Source organism: Delphinus delphis, chromosome 6 (assembly GCF_949987515.2).
Source record: "Delphinus delphis chromosome 6, mDelDel1.2, whole genome shotgun sequence".
Classification (NCBI taxonomy): domain Eukaryota; kingdom Metazoa; phylum Chordata; class Mammalia; order Artiodactyla; family Delphinidae; genus Delphinus; species Delphinus delphis.
In genome coordinates, this window is record NC_082688.1 from 37,240,208 (window position 1) to 37,261,121 (window position 20,914).

At 38.3% G+C, this 20,914-nt stretch overlaps 1 protein-coding gene across 4 annotated transcripts in view; it reads right to left on the reverse strand.

Moving 5' to 3' along the window:
* UNC13B (unc-13 homolog B) overlaps positions 1 to 20,914 on the reverse strand; it is a 224,937-nt gene that overhangs the window by 189,380 nt on the left and 14,643 nt on the right. Inside the window, exons 1-2 of one of the 4 annotated variants that reach the window (XM_060014567.1) lie at positions 14,707 to 15,258; positions 13,902 to 14,001 (exon numbers count right to left, since the gene is read on the reverse strand). The exons of 1 other annotated variant lie outside the window; for it this stretch is intronic. Coding sequence is in view for 2 of the 3 variants with exons in the window: in XM_060014568.1 (XP_059870551.1) it covers positions 19,174 to 19,243 (70 nt within the window). In the remaining variant the exon portion in view is untranslated. Of the gene's footprint in view, positions 1 to 13,901; positions 14,002 to 14,706; positions 15,259 to 19,173; positions 19,473 to 20,914 lie in introns of those variants that run through there. 2 more of the 4 variants (XM_060014568.1, XM_060014565.1) reach the window with 2 other exon arrangements.

Sequence of the window (20,914 nt, forward strand, 5' to 3'; positions counted from 1 at the left end):
CAATACGAAAACCCGAGAAGTCAGGGCTAAAGAGAAAATGGACAGGCAGAGCATTTGGCTCCAGACTGCTTACAATTAAAAGCAAAAATAAGAGAAGATTATTTCTTTTTTATTTACGCTATGCCTAATCCTCAAAAACGCTATAACTTCAGTTCCTGAGTTTCCTTGACCTTGCTGAAGAATCAGATCTACAACTGGCACCCTTGAGATTACAGGAAATAATCCTATTCACACTGACTCTGCATCCAGTGACCTGGTTCCTCAGGCACCGGGAACGGCTAACCTGCCTTGTTCTAGCCTGTCCTTCTTATGAAATAATTTCCAAAGACTTGCGGCACTAGTTCCCTGGTTTGTAACCTCCTGTTTTAGAATCTAGCATTAAAGAAGTGTCACCTGTCAAAATCGATAACCACCAGTTCCTTCTTATTTAAAAGTTAACATTTTAGGGCTTCCCTGGTGGCGCAGTGGTTGAGAGTCTGCCTGCTGATGCCGGGGACACGGGTTCGTGCCCCGGTCCGGGAAGGTCCCACATGCCGCAGAACGGCTGGGCCCGTGAGCCATGGCCGCTGGGCCTGCATGTCCGCAGCCTGTGCTCCGCAACAGGAGAGGCCACAACAGCGAGAGGCCCGCGTACAGCAAAAAAAAAAAAAAAAAAAGTTAACATTTTAAAAGATAGGAATCATATATAATCCTACTGCCCTGTTTTCAATCTGCTATAGTGTATATATATATTTTTTAATATAGTTGCAATTATTAATTTGCATATTTTGTTGTATTATACTTTTACATTTGTCAAATATTTGGACATAAAGATGCACTAACTGTGACATCTGTCAAACAACTGAACACAGGAGTTGACTCAGGTGTTCTTACTGGCTAGCAAGATGTCCTTTTCCTTCCCTCTCCTTTATGATAAACTGTCAAGTGGCAGACCATTTTCTAGTGCAGCAAAGGTAGCTACACCAAGCAGATCCATTCTCTAGGAGAAAGTGGGACTATTCTGGCACAAAGCAGCGGGGCAGCCATACCAGATCTGAACCTGACATAGCAACTTTGCCAAATACAAATAAAATTCTACACAAAGAGAAGTTTCCGCTAATAAGATGATTTGCAGCCAGGCCTCCCTCTTCACTTCCTGAGGTTGCTGGATCACTTAACTGGCAATCAGTTATATTAAAATCTAAGTGGAGGCTTCTAACAGGAAATGGAGAGTGAGGCCATCTAAGAAATACCCTGTTTCTAGAGGGGAAAAAAGCCACATATGAATGAATATCTCATTATTCTTGGGTGGAAAAAAAATTTTTAATTGTTTTTTAAGAAGACCATGAAATGATTCTAAAACAATGTAATAAGAAAATAGCACTCAAAAGTAAACACTTTTAAAATTACGCATTGCAAAAAACAAAATTTAGGCAGTATTTCACAACTTCTAAATATTTAAAAAATGGAGTCACAGAAGCAAAATGAAAGACTAAAATAATAAGGAAGCCTGCTGAGAGGCAGATAAAGAAAGGAAGCTCAGTGAGATAAGAATATTAAGGTAAACATAAGAAAAATTATAGGGAGTTCTCTGGTGGCCTAGTGGTTAGGATTCTGGGCTTTTACTTTCGTGGACTGTTTTGATTCCTGTTTGGGGAACTGAGATCCTACAAGCCACTGCACAGCCAAAAAAAAAAAAAAAGGAATAAAATAATGATAAAAATTTTTTAAAGGAAAATTATAAAAATTCATTATAAGTAGTGAGAGAAGAGTCAACTTTGAAGAAACCGAAGTGATGATTTAAAGAAGAAATTTAAGAAAATCTCCAAGAATGAAAAAGGAAAAAAAATGAAAAGATTAATATAATTTTAAGGGGTGAGGGGACGGGTGCGAGAGTAGCAGAGCTCTAACACATTGATAATTGGAGTTCCTGAAGATGATACAAGAACAAATGGAACAGAAGTAATATTCAAATACAAAAGAAAGTTTTCTTCAGATGAAGAAAGAGCTCAAGCGTATCAGATAAGATTAATAAAAAAAAAAAAAAGAAGGGATCAGTACCTAAAATATTTTAGTGAAAAGCAGCATCTATAGACATTCTTCTAATGACAAAATGACAAAAAATGGCAATCCAGGAACTCTATACCTAGCCACTTGGCATTCACCTATGAAAAGGAGTCCATTATGCTCTTGGTGCCTTGCTAAAATAAACACTGTATCATTGACCCTGAGCTAAGGAAAGCAACCCAGTGCAATTCTTCATGTATTTAAGTACCTATATCTACAACATGACCCCACCATCCTGTCCCTCTTTGATTAAATCAAGGGTGATCATCAGCCCCAAGGGTAGTCAATCAGTAGACTACATAGCATCTCAACAGATGTTTTGAAAGAAAAACTATGCTAGAAATAAGCATTTATAAGGGATAGTGACTGACCAAATCAATCAGCGCCTCATTTAGGGAAGAAAAATGTGAATCACACAGACAAGTCTGAGAAAAAGTGAGGACAAAAGTAGGGAAAAAAAGATCAAGGAGGAAAAACCAAACACTTATTATGTCTCCACTCCACACTGACAAATTCCTGAGGTTCAAGTGGTAACAAGATAGCATGTTTATTACAATTGCATTCATACTGAACAACCTTTTAATTCCCCAAGTAAGCTCTATTCTCTTGAGGGTCTGATTCCTGTTCTTCCTAGGAAACCTAGAGGTGTGGCTTTGCTGGTTTTCACAAGGGTAGGCTTACACTTGACAATTATCTTCATATCTTTACTCCTTATGCCAGAAGTGAGAAGGAAAACTGCATTTGAGGGATCTCTAGTAGTTCGATTATGGTTGGAACTTAAAGAGTGGGGACAGAAAATGGCAAGAGTGAAGGTGAAAGCCAGGGATGACCATCAAGTGCCTTGGAAACCAGTCCAAGGAATTTGGAGATCGACTTCATCCTAAGGGATTTTAAGCAGAGTAGTACCCTGATCAGATTTATATTTTAGAAAAGTAATTCTGGCTGCAGTATGTAGAATAAACTGGAGAGAAGCAAAAACCAATAAAAAGGCTATTGCAGAAGTCCAGGTGAGAGAGAGAGAATGGTAGCCTATACCTAGGTAGGAAGAACTAGAAGGGAGATGAAGCTAAGAAGAAAAAGGGATGACATTTTTGACGTGAAACCCAAAGACTGAGAAAGCTGGAGCAACCACTACAACTCATGGCTATAATCTTGTAGAACCGGAGATGCACTGAATGCTGGCCACCCTATACCCACAGATAAGATACAGCATAAAGAAAGCAAGGAGGAAAGAGATGAGGGCGAGAGAGTAACAAATAGTTTCTACTTTAACACCTTGCTTGCCCTTGCAAGTACTAAACAAGTTCGCCTTGGGAACTCCCTGGCGGTCCAGTGGTTAGGACTCGGCACTTTCATTCCCACGGCCAGGGTTCAATCCCTGGTTGGGGAATTAAGATCCCACAAACCGCATGGCATGGTCAAAAAAAATTTTTTTTAAAGTTCCTCTTAAAGAAACTTCCAATGTGAAGGAGGGGAGACTGCTGTTTGTGGTAACAAAATGTATAGTACTTACTGATTGACCCTTTAAACTATACACACATATAACTTTGATAAAAATTTCTTTTTAAAAAAAGCAATGTCTGGCAGGAAAGAACAAAGCAGAAAAAAAGTTAAAATACAGATAATAGATATATGAGGATTAAGTTAATAAAGGTAAAGCACTTAGGTTCTGGCACATAGTAGGCCGTCAATAAATGTTAGCTATGATGATAACTGTTAATGTTGTTACCAAAAATGGCAGAAAGCAATTATGCAAAAAAGAAAATCCATTAAAAACATAGGCTCCTGTCCTTAATAAGGACATTCACAATACACTTCATTTCCACATGTTCAAAATATTCATTCTTCAACACCAAACATTAATATTATCTCTCTTACCAAATTTCCCAATTTTTTTCCAACATACTATCAGTCAAAGATAGTCTCCTTGCTCCAAATTCCCACAGCAGTTTATATGCATCTCTTACTTTCTACCTCCCCCTGGCAATTATTTATATCAAAATCTTAACTCCTATAATGGGCAAAAACTCTTTAAGGCCAGAATTCTTTTTTTACTCATCAGATTACTTCTGTAAAATTCCTTGAATGTAATCTTGGTAAGGGGTCCCTGAGACAATTCCTTTTTTGGAACCCATAACACTCCCCCAAACAAATACCATAAATACTTCTCTGCAACAAGACTTTCCTTGGTAACCAATTTGGTAACTACAAATTCCCTCACATAATTAGAAAATATGGGCGTTACATATAAAATTGATTGATGCAATGTAATTATAATAAGGCAGTTGTGAGTTTAGATGCCAATGCTACACCTAAAATATAAACATGGAATTGGCTTTTACTTATATATTTTTAGGAATAATGGATTATCCGTGCCCAATCCTTGAATGCATAGACATATTAAAGAGTAAAGGCCACATCTATTTGGCCCCATAAAACATAAGGACCAATGGCCATTTCTCTGGGATAGTTAGAGACAATAGAACTAGTAGCTGAAGGACTGAGGTTCTTTGGGGACCCAAAGGCTGTCAGAAGAACTCTACCCATCATTCTCTGATGTTGATATACAACGAAACAAACCAAAAAAACCCCTCAATTTTCATATTTGGCAAAGGAATCCTCCCTTTCTTCCCCACTAGACCTTGGGAGACAACATTAAAGCTTGCTTATGCTTTATCCAGATTTTGTAAGTCTGTATTCTCTGTACAAGGGGCCACTAATTTAGAGGCGTTAAACATTAGTCTTTATTCAGATTATCCCAAATGTACATTGTGTGTCAAGTATACTAGGCACTAGCGGAATACAAATTTCTGTGGGAAAATAGATGTAGAAATAGAAAGTTACAACACAAATGCTACAATGGAGATAAATACAAGACACTGGAATGGAATAGGATTATAGTGATGATAGTGAGAACTGCGAAAACTACAACTAACAGTTTTGAAAACACAGTGCCACTTAATCCCTTAAATGCTGATTTAATCCCCACAGAAATTTTATGAGATAAGCAGTGGTATTATTTCCATGTTACACATAAGGAAACTGGGTTTGGGAGAGGTTTATACAATTTGCTCAAGGTTACATAGCCAGTAAGTAACAGAGCTGGGGCTCAAACTCAGGCAGTTTGACTTCAAGACCTATCTACATTCTTAATCACTATGGTAAGTTGCCATTCTCCTGGTCTGGAGAGTATAGATATCTTTCCAGTAGGTATCCTTGTTAGCTTCCTCCATTTTGATTAGAAGAAGCTTAAAGAATTTAGTAATCTTTTCATTTCTTTCCTCAGACCTAGAGAAGGGCTCAATAAGTGACACCATTATATGAAATGCATGTACACTAGAGGGCTTTCCTGAGGAATTAGATGAGAGGGTTGCAAAGGTATATTGACCTTTACATGGATATTTTAATTGGATCTGGGTTTGTTTTTTTTTAAAGGGAACCTTTATATATATTTATTTATTTATTTATTTATTTTTGGCTGCATTGGGTCTTTGTTGCTGCACGCGGGCTTTCTCTAGTTGCGGCAAGCGGGGGCTACTCTTCATTGCGGTGCACGGGCTTCTCATTGCAGCAGCTTCTCTTGTGGCAGAGCACGGGCTCTAGGCACACGGACTTCAGTAGTTGTGGCACGTGGGCTCAGTAGTTGTGGCTTGCGAGCTCTAGAGCTCAGGCTCAGTAGTTGCCGCGCACGGGCTTAGTTGCTCAGCGGCATGTGGGATCTTCCCGGACCAGGGCTCAAACCCATGTGCCCTGCATTGGCAGGCGGATTCTTAACCACTGTGCCACCAGGGAGGCCCTGGGTTTTTAAAATATATTTGTCCCTCTCTTTTGAAGCTTTTCTGCCTGCTGCTAATGATGTTTTCTGTGTGTGTGTGTGTGTGTGTGTGTGTGTGTGTGTGTTTGGCAGGGGGGAGTAGAAATACTGTATAAAAGAATTTCTCGTTACCAGAATGTCAGCTCTCCTAACTCAGGAATGTAATAGATTTTAAAAGTGAGAGATACATACTGGGAAGCCACTGGAAGGTCAGGGTAGACAGGTAACATGATCTGATTTACATTTTTAGAAGACAGCTCTGATTACTCTTTGGAGAATGTACCTCAGGGGAGCACAAATGGAAGAAAGAAAATATATATATTGGATAGCTATTGCAGTGGTCCAGATGAGAGATGATGGTGGCTTGCACTAATGTAGTAGAGGTAGAGATGGTGAAAAAGATCTGAGAAAATAAAGTATGTGAAGGATTAAGAATTAGTTTCTGGAGCCAAGGCAGAGCAGATGAGCATTAGCAGTCTCTGGTACGCAGATGTTTTTACATTTTAGGTTCATTACTTCAATATTTACTGAGGGTCTACTGTCAGGCACTGTGCCAAGTAACACAGAGATAAAGATACCCTCTCTGCCCTCAAGGATCTCAATCTCAAACTAGTATAGGAATGGCAGCACTAGACAATGTGCTGTTGATGCCTCAGATTCTGTTTGACTCCAATCAAAGCTGAATTACATTCTCCAATTTCAAGATCAAATCAACAATTTGATTTGCATCCAGGACCTTGAAGGGTTACAGTACTCAACATCCAAAAAAATCAAAACCAGCAAAAGACCTGATATTCTCAACTCAGTCCCCAATTGTTTGCCTAGACCCATCTTAAACTCAATTTCCCAAACTGTAACTGAGCTCCTTGGTCTTCATTTCTTATTTTCATGGATCTAACTCATCCCTGCAATTTGATGATTGGTGCTGTTTCTCTAAATCTAAGTAGGCAGACTGAAGGAATTACAAAATTATGAGGCTGGCAAATAGTAATTCTCTCTTTTCTGTACTCTTTCAACAGAGCACTGACAATGCCTTCTCCTTAGAAAGTCCCTGTGGCCTTAGGGATATAAGCAGTGCTAAGGCCAGAAGAAAGGAATCGAGGTAGTTTCTTAGGCCTGGATCTGCTCTAGGATTTAAAAGTGCAAGATAAAAGCTGGGTGCTGAGATTTCCTCAGTTCCCTACTTTGCTCACTGGAGAAGGAAAGCAGAAAGCAGATATAGGATCAGGAATCAGGACAAAAGACCTGGCTAAGAATAAAGAGTGTATATTAACCTGAATAATCTGCTGGATGTGTCTCTCTTAAGACCCCTAAATACAGTGAAAGGTATATAAAGGAAAAGCACAGAAATGTTCAAGGCAAAGGAACACTGAAAGGAAAAGAGTAAAGTGGGAAGAACTTAGGAAAATATACTCACAATGGAGAAATAACTAGCATAAGCTCAAGACTTAAAAACCAGCTTAGAGAAACTAGTGATTGTGAAAAGGGAATAACTGTGTTGATAAAGATGCCCACTAAGTGTTTTCATGGAAGATATACAAGAAAAAAAATTGGACAAAATTCTTAGAAAGGTAGAGAACATTTATAGGTATGAATGAATATAAAAACACCTTCAGTTCTTACCTTTGCAGGCTTCAGAAATGATTGCTAAGAAGCAGCTTTATACAAATGTAGAATAACGTAGAATAAACTTAACATATCAAGTATATACTTTTTTAAAAAAACATGAAACCATTTCATGAAAGGAGAAAAAAAGCATGCTCCAAAAAAAAAAAAAACCTACAGGACATAAAAAAATTTTCTTAATAACAACCAAAAAAATACACTAAGAGGCCCTGAAGAATTAAAAGCAGAAATTTTTATGATAAATAGATTTGAAAGAGATTAATACTATAAAGTAAAATGGATAGTATGTTGTGCAAACTACAAGGTGTTTTATTCATTCAACATTTTATCGAGGGCCAATTATGTATAAGAGACTTAAGGGAGGTCAGAAAAGTGACTATGACATCACCACTGCCCTTAAAGAACTGAGTCTAGCAGGGAAGCAGCCATATTATCCAAACAGGGAACAAGAACTATGAGAGAATTGTTGACACATATTTGTCTCTACTTCCCCACCTCCCAGTGATTCTTAACCATCCTAGTCTGGCTTCCACTCCCACTACTCCACTGAAACTGCTCTCGACAAGGCCAGTCAACTCCATGCCACCAAATCCAACGGACACTTTTCAATTCTCATCTGACTATTGTAAATTGACAACTCACTCTTTGAAATAGACTCATCTTGACTTTCATGACATCTATTGATTTGTGTGCTGCATATGAGTTTGCTCCTTTACAGTCTCCTTTGCCATCACCTCCTTCTCATCTACCAACCCCTCAGATTGCTGGAGTTCCCTTGAGCTTGGTCTCATACCCTCTTCTCCCTTTCTATTTATTCTCTAAATGATATCATCTACTTCCACGGTTTAAAATACAATCTCTATGGTTACAATTTCCAAATGCCCATCTGCAGACCAGTCTTCCAGGTTTCTCAAACTTAATATTTCTGTAAGTGAACTCTTGATTGATCCTCCCACCAAGTCTATTCTTTCACCCAATCTTTGGTACCTCAGTAAACAGCACTGCCATCCAGCTGCTCAAGCCAGAAACCTATGAATCAGCTCTCAAGGACCCCTTCTCTGTCACCCTCCATTTCCAATCAATCAAGTCCTGTCAATCCACCTACTTAATAGTGCTCAAATCAATCGACTATTCTGTATCTCCACTTCCATTAACCTAATAATTTAAGCCATCCTCATATGTCACCTGGTCTACTGCAGTAGACTACTAATTAGCCTCCAATTTTCAATCCTGCCCTCTCCAATGTATTCTACACCCATTCTACCCCATGAGTTTTTTGGTTTTTGTTTTTTGGGTTTTTTTGGGCATACCACATGACTTGCGGGATCTCAGTTACCTGACCAGGGATTGAACCCAGGCCATAGCAGTGAAAGCCTGGAATCCCAACCACTAGACCACCAGGGTACTCCCTATCCCATGATTTTTTTAAATGTAAATTAGGTCCTTCAATGGCTGCCCGTTAGAAATCGAAACTCTTTACCACAGCCTAAAATTCTGCCTGATCTGGCCCTGCTTACTTTTCAACTTCTCTGGCTTTACTCTCTTCCCTCTATTCTAGCCTATCATTGGGCCTTCTTTCAGTTCCTAGAATACTATAATCCCTTTTCACCCACAGGATCTTCCAATGGAACCATTTCCTCGATCTGGAAGGCTCTTCCTCCACCCCATCCCCAATAGTCTACTGATTAGCTCCTTCTCACCTTTCAGGTTTTAGTTTAAATGTCCACATTTCAGAGAGGCCTTCTTTAACCATTCATTGCAAATATAAAACCCTCTTATTTATTCCTAGTTCTTTTTCTTTAAAATATTTATGACGATTTATATTTACATATTTATTTTTGATCACCTATTATCTTCTCACCCACTAGTCTATGACTTCCATGAGAGCAGGAACCATGTTCTGTTATCTACTACTCACTCAACCTGGCACCCTGTCAAGTGTCTACAACATAAAAGGCACTACAAATACCTGCTAAATGAATGATAAATGGACGTACGAAAAGATGCTAAAAGGGACCTAAAGAAAAAAAGATTCTGATTTTCAATTGGGATTTTCTTTGGATTTAGTTTGGTTTGGGTTGTGGAGAGGGAGGCAGATATAAGCAGGATCACAAACAGGTAGTCATTCTTCAGCTGGAAAACAAGAATACAAGTAAGAGCATATGCAAAGGCATAGCACTATGGAAATGCATGCCTTCTATAATTAAAACAGTATTTCACACACCTCCTTGGGGCAGAGTCCCAAGTGAGTTTTCTATAAAGTCCTGGAACTCATGGTGCTTTTTACAAAACACTAAGAACACTTTTTTTTTTTTTTTGCGGTACGCGGGCTTCCCACCACTGCGGCCCCTCCCACCACGGAGCACAGGCTCCCGACGCGCAGGCCCAGCGGCCACAGTTCACGGGCGCAGCCGCCCCGCGGCACGCGGGATCCTCCCGGACCAGGGCACAAACACGCGTCCCCCGCATCGGCAGGCGGACTCTCAACCACTGCGCCACCAGGGAAGCCCTAAGAACACTTTTAAGAATTTACTGAAATTACTGTAAGGAGGAATTCTAACCACAAGGATATTAATCACAGTTACATTTGTATTATCAAGAAAATGAAAATATCCTAAATTATACCCATTCATAAGGAAATATTTTAGTAAATCATGGTACATACAATGGAATATTATGTAAACATTTAAAACAATGAGATAGACCTATCTTTATTGACATAAAAAGATATCCAGGGCTTCCCTGGTGGTGCAGTGGTTGAGAGTCCGCCTGCCGATGCAGGGGACACGGGTTCGTGCCCCGGTCCGGGAAGATCCCACATGCCTCGGAGTGGCTAGGCCTGTGAGCCATGGCCGCTGAGCCTGCGCATCCGGAGCCTGTGCTCCGCAACGGGAGAGGCCACAACAGTGAGAGGCCCGCGTACCTCAAAAAAAAAAAAAACAAAAAGATATCCAAAGTTACGTTAAGCGAAAAATCAATAAAAGCACATGTAATATCCCACTCATGTTACATTTATAAACATATAAATACAGACTACACATACATATATATTTGTTTATATTCATAGAAGCTGTCATATAAAACAGCTAAACTTTCCTACAGGAAAAATAATAATAAATACTTACTGATTGCCACTATTGGCAAGATACCATTCTAAGTGTTTTCAATGTATTTTGCCATTTATTCCCTACAATAGCCTTATTAGGTATATACTAATATTACCTCCGTTTTATAGATGGGAAAACATGATGGATAGATTAAATAACTTTCTCAAGATCACACATCTAAGTTACTATGTCAATAAAACAGCTTCTAAATCACTGAGACACAGTAATACCAAAAGTCATAAAGTGATTTTTTTAAAAATTAGACTCTAACAACTGCTATCTCTAAGAGACCTGCTTTAAATCAACATAGTGAGACCAAAAATAAAAGACTGTAAGGTTAGATACATCTGAGAAATAAGAAAATTAAGAGCCCATATCAAGGCATTAGACAAAGTTTTTTTAACTAAAACAAGAGATAAACAAGGTCACAAATATTACAGGAAGAAATGCCTACTACATTTTTTTTAATGTTTAAATTCTTTGCTTTTGGCCTGGCAATTCCACTCCTAGAAAGGTATTATGGTTTTTTTTCTATTACAAAACTAGTATATATTCATTGTAGAAAACATTAAAAAAGATAAACCTTTTCCAAAATTCTACCATGTTACCTAAAGTAATTATTTTAACATTACTATATATATATATATATATATATATATATATATATATCTTCAGTTTTTTTCAATTAATATACAGTATTTCTACTTTACTGACCTAGTTTGGAACTTACTTTACTTAGTTGTTTTGCAATCTGTTTTCCCCATTAAAAATATTTTATAAATGTTTTTCCATGTTATTAAGTATTCATTTATAACATGGTTTTTATTAGTTGTTATTATAAACTGAATGTTTGTGATCCCTCAAAATTCTTATATTGGAGTACTAATCCTCAGTGTGATAGTATTTGGAGGTGGGGCCTTTCAGGGTAAGTAGGTTTGGATGAGGTCATGAGGGTGGGGTCCTCATGATGGGATTAGTGTCCTTATAAGAAGAAAACAGAGGGCTTCCCTGGTGGCGCAGTGGTTGAGAGTCTGCCTGCCGATGCAGGGGACATGGATTCGTGCCCCAGTCTGAGAAGATCCCACATGCCGCGGAGCGGCTGGGCCCGTAAGCCATGGCCACTGAGCCTGCTCATCTGGAGCCTGTGCTCCGCAACGGGAGAGGCCACAACAGTGAGAGGCCCGCGTACCACAAAAAAAAAAAAAAAAGAAGAGATGCTGTGACAAGCCAAGGAATGCCACAGATTGCCAACAAGCCAGCAGAAGTTAGGGGAGACTCATGTAACAGGTTCTCAAAAGGAACCAACCCTGCAGACACCTTGATCTTGAACTTCAAGCCTCCAAAACTGTGAGACAATAAACTTCAGTTGTTTAAGCCACCTTGTTTGTAGTACTTTGTTACAGCAGCCCTAGCAAACTAATACAATTGTAAATAATCTTTGATGACTATCCTTACAGATAATCAGGAATGTGTAAAAACTGTATTTTCCTAGGATCAAGTCCTAGAAGTGGAACTGCAATTAAATAAGCAGCACAGTTTTATGGCTCTTATTATAGCTAATCCTTGAACAACACCAGAGTTAGTGGCCCTGACCCTCTGCACAGTTGAGGTCACTCCCTGTGTGCAGTCGTTCCGTCTGCGAGGTCTCTCCAGGCGGTTTGGTACCATGTATTCAAATTGTGGGGACTTCCCTGGTGGTCCACTGGTTAAGACTCTGCGCTTCCACTGCAGGGGGAACGGGTTCAATCCCTGGTAGGGGAACTAAGATCCTGCATGCTGCACAGCTTGGCCAAAGAAATTAAAATCTGTGAATCATGTAGTACTATAGTATTTAGTACTACTGAAAAAAAACCCACATATAATGAATCCCAGCAGTTCAAACCCGTGTTGTTCAAGGGTCAACTGTACATAACATCCCATGTGACTAGTCTTTTCTCAACAGGCTCTCATATATACTTTAACTTCTCTCTAGGATCCCCAGAGGTGGTTAGGACAAGAATTACTAGTCCCCTTTTATATACAGGAGAACAGGCTCAGAAAATTCAGTGCTAGTAATCAAACCTAGCCTTCTTTTCAAAAGACTAGAGCGGCACTGTCCAGTATGATAGCCTGCAGCCACATGTGACTATTTAAATTTAAATTAATCAAAATTAAGTAAAATTAAAGATTCAGTCCTAGGTTGTACCAGCCATGTTCAAAAGCTCAATAGCTACATGTGACTAGTGGCTGCCAATGCCAAAGAGCACCGATGTGGAACATTTTCATCATCACAGCAAGTTCTATCAAATAGCACTAGATTAGAGCGTACTGAGAATCTAGAATGCAGGCTTACAATGCTTAGCACAACAGATCTTTGAATAAGTACTAAAACTGGTTAACCAGGATCTTCAAGAGATTGCTCATGATGATTCAGCAGAGGACATCTCTAACACAATAAGGGCAGGAGCCAAGCTAAGACACATTGAAGCACAACTATAACAAAGTCCATCTGAGAAACCACAGGAGCCTTTCAAGGGTAATCACAAATGCTGTGACTCATCCTAGAAGAGCAGTGGGCAAATAACATGCATAGTAAGGTGGTAGATTCACACGTACAAAGAAAAATGTCTAGGTTGAAGCTCTGGTTCCATATTATAAAAACCGACGCTCAATAATTCTACTTTCTGTTTTTTTAACCTATGTCTACACTGAACTGAATTTTCATCTTACTGGAAATCCTGGAAGATCACCTAAGTAGGTTAAGCCCTAGTTCTCAGAAAGTTCATTGTTCTCTAGACCTCAAAACAATGTGCTATTTTTAATAGATACCATTGAGTATTTAATCTGTGCCATGAATTGTACACTAAACTTTGTAAAGAAATGTGTGTTATTATTTAAATATTTTAAACATACAGAAAAAAATTATGACCACCCCTGTACCTAACAGCTAGACTGACCAGATCTCAACATTTTGCTATATTTGTTTCAGATCTTTTTTTCCCCCAAGATTTAATAATACATTACAGATACAATGAAAATACCTACTTAATCCCATTCCTTCCCTCCCTCCCTCTCTTGAAGTATCCATTATCCCAACAGTGATATGTGTCATTCCAGGCCAAAATTTTTTTACTACATATACTTGTGTCCATAAACAATATATAGTACTGTTTGGATGTTTCTAAATGTTAAATATATGGCAACAAACTGTATCTGTCTGCAACTTGCTTTTCTACCCTTTTTGGTTTGAGATTTATCATTATTGATAAATGAAGCTTAGTTTATTCATTTAACTTAGTTCAGTTTAGCATTCTATTTGATGAACATACCACAATTTATTTATCCAAACATCTACCGCGGGACGTTTAGGTTCTTTCCAAATTCTTGCCATTCAGATAATGCTCCAATGAACATCCTCCTGCATGTCTCCTTTGACATAAGCACATGGATTGGAACTCATTAGGATGTAAAGTATACGTATCTCAACTTTACTAGGTATTGCCAAATTGCGCTCCAAGTGGTCATATAATCATTCACTTCCACCTACTGCGTATAAAAATTCCCCAAACAATACTTTCCCAAAAAACCTTTATGTGTTAAATAATTTTCTAAATAAGAAATAATTTTCCATGTGCAATAACATTTTGAAGTAACAAACCAGCTTTCAGTTTTATAGCTCTTGGAATAAAGACCAAATCTGTATAAATACAACAAAATCCAACAAGGCCAAAATATCCCTTATGACTTCTCCAAGGCTGTCTTTCTTTCAATGCCTATCTATGAAACAGGAGCTGTGGTAGGCACTTAATCCTAACAACATTATAGAAAAATGTTTTTCAAACTTTTTTTTAACCCAGCCTATAGTAAGAAACATATCTTACATTGCAACGAAGTTCCCATCTGCTTACATCCATGTGTATTAATATATATGTATACTATGAAACAAAAGTCTCACAGAATAATACTTTCCCTTATAGCTGCAACTCTATTCTCTATCTTTTTCCCCTGATGCTGGTCACTCACTAAGCTGATTTCAAGACTAATGAATTGTACCTACAGTTTGGAAAAAACACTGCAGTACAGTGTACAACTTCCACTTTACATATTAACTAAAACAGAGGTTAAATAACTTACCCAAGTTCTCGGACTTAAATAAACAGTGAAATCTGGAATTCAAACCCAGTTTCAAAAGCCACACTTCTTGCAGTCCACAGCATTCTCCCTGCAATACACTATTAGTACTAAATCCACACCAACTGAAGGAGCTAATGCTTCAATTTATGCTCACATGAACCAAAGCAAAGAAAAATAAATTCTGTAAAAATATGGTGATATGATTAAACAAAAGTTGCAAACCAGTAATATACATATGATTTCATTCATGCATTATATTCCTGAAAGAGTCAAATATCAGTCCTAATCTTCCACGTTACTATGCTATTTACCATAACTTAAGTATAGGTGAAGTATAAATATGCTACCCTGTCCTTGGAAAAAAATAACTTAATTTCTCAAAGAATCAAAAATTTACTGCCTGTGAGCTCCTTCTCAAACCAAAAGACAAACAACTTACTTACGTCAAACTTTAACTAACAAAGCCAATGACTAATTCTAAAGTAAATACAGTCCAGGTTATAACCGAGCATGTGCAAGTGTGCAAATGTATCTTTTTCAATGTTTTCTAAATAAATAAACCTCAGTTGGAATTGAGTTTACGTCAATACACAACCAAATTTCTATGGTTACTATTTATTAGAAATAATTCCAGCTTGGTTATACATGGATAGCACAAGGTCAGTCTAGCCATCTATCCACCTAATTCCTCCATTAGGCAGCTCATTCAGGCTACAGTAGAATGTAAAGAAAAATTCAAACATTATTTGATTCATTTGGCTTAATGTTTTAACTTCAATACCTAAAATTATTATAGTAAAATCTCTTATTTTGCACATATATCATAACTACTTCTTGGTCTTTATTAAAATCCATTAAATATCCCACAAGGGAGCCCACAGGTTATTAATTGCTCATAAATAGCTGATAAATACACACACTAAATCAAATCAAATGTTTATTGAGCATTACTTATTATGTGAAAGATTCTGTGGCCCTGTATAAAATATCTCAAACTAGCTACAAGCTAGAATTACTCATTAATATGTGTGTGGGCGCACATCCACACGTGCTTGTGGTATAGTTTTTAACAACTCCCTTCTCCAGTTGCAACAAAAAGTATAGACCTAGATCTCAAGAAAGGTAGAGAACAAGTTTTCTGGATGTTATGGAAATAGCATTTACAGATCATAGCAAGAAACACCAGTTAACACCCTGACAGGAGAAGAGAGGTTGTAAGTGACTTTAGACTGGAGTTCTGCTAGAAATGTCTGGATCATTCCAACCAAAGCAACAGCTACTGACACCACAAAGACATGTTATGCAACTAATCCTCAAATATCAAATACTGGATCATTTCATTTCAATGAGTTATTATGATTTCATTACAGTGATCTCTTTTGGTTTTCTTTAATAAATTTATTTTTTTAATTTATTTTATTTTTGGCTGCATTGGGTCTTCGTTGCGGTGCGCGGGCTTCTCACTGTGGTGGCTTCTCTTGCTGCAGAGCATGGGCTCTAGGCGCGTGGGCTTCAGTAGTTGTGGCACGTGGGCTCTAGAGCGCAGGCTCAGTAGTTGTGGTGCACGGGCCTAGTTGCTCCATGGCATGTGGGATCTTCCTGGACCAGGGCTCGAACCCGTGTCCCCTGCATTGGCAGGCGGATTCCTTTTTTTTTTTTTTTCTTTTGCGGTACGCGGGCCTCTCACTGTTGTGACCTCTCCCGTTGCGGAGCACAGGCTCCGGACGCGCAGGCTCAGCGGCCATGGCTCACGGGCCTAGCCGCTCCGCGGCATGTGGAATCTTCCCGGACCGGGGCACAAACCCGTGTCCCCTGCATCGGCAGGCAAACTCTCAACCACTGCGCCACAAGGGAAGCCCTAATTACAGTGATCTCTTAACTGTAAGCAGATCGGCATTATTGATGCAGCAATTAATGCATTCCCTTCCTTGTCTATTTTGTTTTTTTCAGAAACATTTTCGAATAGCTTATAAACTGCTATCACAACTTCAAATGAATCATTACGTTGGCACCTCTTCGCTTACTAGAGGTTTAGCTTACTAGACATTCTACAAGATCCTTTCCAGTTTCCAAAAATTAAAGATATAAACCCAGAGAGGCCTTGTCAAGCTCTACTCTATATGGTAATATTCCACTAGGAAAAGAAAAAATGTCAGGATAAATTGCATATAAAGTATGATGCAATTTTATGTAAAAGAAAAAGTTTATATATATATATATATATATATATATATAAACACATACTACAGAGAAGAACGGTAGAATTATAATTTTAATTTTTCTCTTGATGTATTTTCCAAAATTTTTAAAGTGATCATATATTGCTCTTATAATGAGGAAAAATAATTGTCACCAAAGCTTTCCCTACCATCCCCCAGATGAAATCTGTTCCATTTTAGTTTTCCTCTAAAATGTCACTTATCATATTCTGTTCTATATCACAGTTACATTCTCTTATATCTGTCTTCCCTGTTAGAATGCAAACTAGTTGAAGAATGGACCGCATCTGTTTACCTTTGTAAGCAACATAATATAGTGTATACAATAACACCTTATATGTGTTCTTTAAGGCTGTATTGTGCTTCAGCTGAAAACAGTAAGGCATATTAAGCTAACTTCATAGAGAGAACAGGACAAACTGTGAACTTTAGTCTTCTTGAAAAAACTCCCGGGGCTTCCCTGGTGGTGCAGTGGTTGGGAGTCTGCCTGCCGATGCAGGGTACGCGGGTTCGTGCCCCGGTCTGGGAGCATCGCGCATGCAGTGGAGCAGCTGGGCCATGAGCCATGGCCACTGAGCCTGCACGTCCGGAGCCTGTGCTCCACAACGGGAGAGGCCACAACAGTGAGAGGCCTGTGTACCGCAAAAAAAAAAAAAAAAAAAAAACTCCCACTGAATCCACAACAAAAACTAATACAAGCATGTACCAACATGAGTTCTCTTAATCAGATATATTCAAGGCTAGTAGATGTTAAAATTTTCAAGCATCAACTGCCTAAGAACAGCAGACCAGCACTTTGCCAGACCTAGCTAAGAAAGAAAGTCTACAATTTTATTTCTTAAGGTGACTTGGTATATAATATCCCAAGACAATGTTTACCTTTCTCATTTTACATGACAGGTGGCTGTATTTCAGGTATGTTTTATATCTTAGATCAGGCTTTATGAATAGCTTCCAACTCCTAAATTTTTCAAAACAATTATATCTACCATTCTGCACTGTCCATTTTGTTTTATTTTTTAACTGCAGAGTACTTTTATATTTACTGTCAATTTGACCCTCACTCCAACTGAGACTGGCACAAGTATTATCTCTACCATTTGACAAAAGATGATTGAGTGGAGAGACTTCTAGATAAAATTTTAGTCATTATCTAGTGAGACTCAAAACGGTTCTCCAAAATCCAAAGTCCTGGATTTTCCATTATTCCATATTTCCTCCCAAGGGGGAAAAAAGGAATTTAAGTTGTGAACACTATTAAACTAGAACCATAATGAACTCCCCAGTCTATAAAACACCTGCTATAATGTTGCCCCTGAATACATCTTAAGCAACAGAAACCACTGCTATAGTGAGACTCATTCACAGCCAATAGTGCACAAAGCCATCTTCCCCTAAACATTATTTATAAAATAAGACGCTTTTCTTGCTCCAAAGCAGTATCCTATATATCAATTTTGTATTTTATCATTTATAGTTAGGCAGAAAAATCTAAATTCAGCTCTACAGTACATAAAAGTACTAATTTCTGTGGACCCAGTGCCCTCATCTATAAAATGAGAATAATAAAGATAAACTAACAAGGTTATCGTGAGAATTAAATTATTAATCTTATCTGCTTATTAGCAGACAGCTTGGCAAAGAGTAAGGGCTCATTAAATGTTAGCTTCAGTATTTCACTGATCTAAGATGGTGGGACATTTTCTCATATTTTAACAACTCTGAAATTAAAATGTGTCTTACAATCAATGATGTGTCATAGCTCAATCAATAGTATTTTTTCTTAATGGTACATAAAATTATGCTTCTTACAATCTCTGGCACCTTATATTTGATGAAATATATTAATATTATATTATATGAAATATATTATAATGATGCTGCTGAGTAAATGTTTACCCTGCCACCATTCCTCTACCCAAAAGATCCACAAAAAATGGACCAAATCTACATCTCTAACCCTGATCTTCCAAGTCATGTTTCCATCTGTGACACGTGGACAGATTGGCAGCACCTCAAATTTAACAGGTTGAAAACCAGTCATCAACTCCCCAGAGCTGTTATTCTTTGTTTCCTATCCCAATTAATGACACCTTAAAGAAAAACCTGTACCTGAAACATTGTAAATCATCTATACTTCAATAAATAAATAAAATATCCTATAGATATTGTTACATACCTACAAGTTCAAATATTAAAAATGTTTCTGCAGCTTAAAAAAAAAAAGAAAAGAAAAATCTGACTCTACCTTTACCTCCTCCCTCTTCCTCTCCCATCTGAGGCCTTTCCTGTCTCTCCGTTGGAATCAAAGACTCCATCTCTGCACCCGTTTTATTTTGTACCTCTATTTCAGAAATTACCAAACTGTATCTTGCAACACATTTAGTTGTACATATGGATGTTTCCCCATCTTGGCTCTCAGTTTCTTGAGGGCAAGGTCCATTTCTTACTCATTTTTATATACTCAGGGGAAATAGTTCAATGCCTCACCCGTAGCTAAGTGCTCAATAAATGTTTATGGAAGTGATCACATCCTCTTTGTTTATAAGTTTGTTATAAGTTTCAATTATATGTAATTTAAGCCTCTATAAAGAGAGAAAAAGGGACTATCCAAGAGTAAAAGTTCCTTTAGCTTACAAAGGAATTTCACACACATGATCTCATTTAGGGTTTAATTCTCAACTCCTAGGTACACTGAACAGATAGTAACACTTCATTTTTAAATTGTGGCTTAATAGTCAAGACGCTTGCCAAAAGTTTTCTGTGGTAGAAAAAAGAATTCAAACTCAAATCCAATTACAAACCCCATGCTTTCAGTTTATAAACTTTTATCCTTCTGCCCCTCCCCCTCAGTGTCATTCCCACTAACCTTCCACCCCAACGTGGTCTACCAGGCCCTATAGTTGGGCCCTACCTATCTCCCTTGTCCTGACCCATTTTTTCCCTTCCTCTGAGCATAGCAGCTGTATTTGCCTTCTTTCAGCTCCTCCTTCTCACCACAAGGCCTTTGCACATACTATTTCTTCTGCCTAGAATATTCTTCATCTTCCCTTGTCTCACTAACTCCTCCTCTTCTTCTAGATCTCAGGTCAATCTTCACTTCATTAGGTAATCCAATTCTAATCTAAGTAGGTAACTTTCCCTATCACATGATCTCATAACAACATACACTCTCCTTTATAGCACAAATCATGGCTGTATTTTTTTCCTAATTGTAATTTTACATTAATTTGTATTATTCCTATTTGCTTAATGTCTAGCTCCCTCACTAGTCTATATAACTTCCAAGAAGGCAAGAAATTTTTTAAAACCACAATTCTGCCCCAAGTACCGGGCACAATAGCTGTTGAAAGAATATCCCCAAGCTTGCTAAATCATCCGAACCCCCCTCACGTTCAGCTAATTCTTGCATTCTACTTTACAGAGAAATCAGTTATTTTCTCTCCCTACCCCCAACTCATCTTTTTATTTTAATTATTATTATTTTTATACAGCAGGTACTTATTTGTCATCAATTTTATCCACGTCAGTGTATACATGTCAATCCCAATCGCCCAATTCAGTACACCACCATCCCCACCCCCCCAGGGTTTTCCCCCCTTGGTGTGCATATGTTTGTTCTCTACATCTGTGTCTCAACTTCTGCCCTGCAAACCGGTTCATCTGTACCATTTTTCTAGATTCCACATACATGCGTTAATATACGATATTTGTTTTTCTCTTTCTGACTTACGTCACTCTGTATGACGATCTCTAGATCCATCCACGTCTCAACAAATGACTCAATTTCGTTCCTTTTTATGGCTGAGTAATATTCCATGGTATGTCCTGCAATCACTTCCCACTAGGCTTCAAAGTCTGATTCTCTAGGAATTCCTCCTCCTGTTGCCGGATCCCCAGGTTGAGATGCCTGACGTGGGGCTCAGAACCTTCACTCCAGTGGGTGGACTTCTGTGGTATAAGTGTTCTCCAGTCTGTGAGTCACCCAC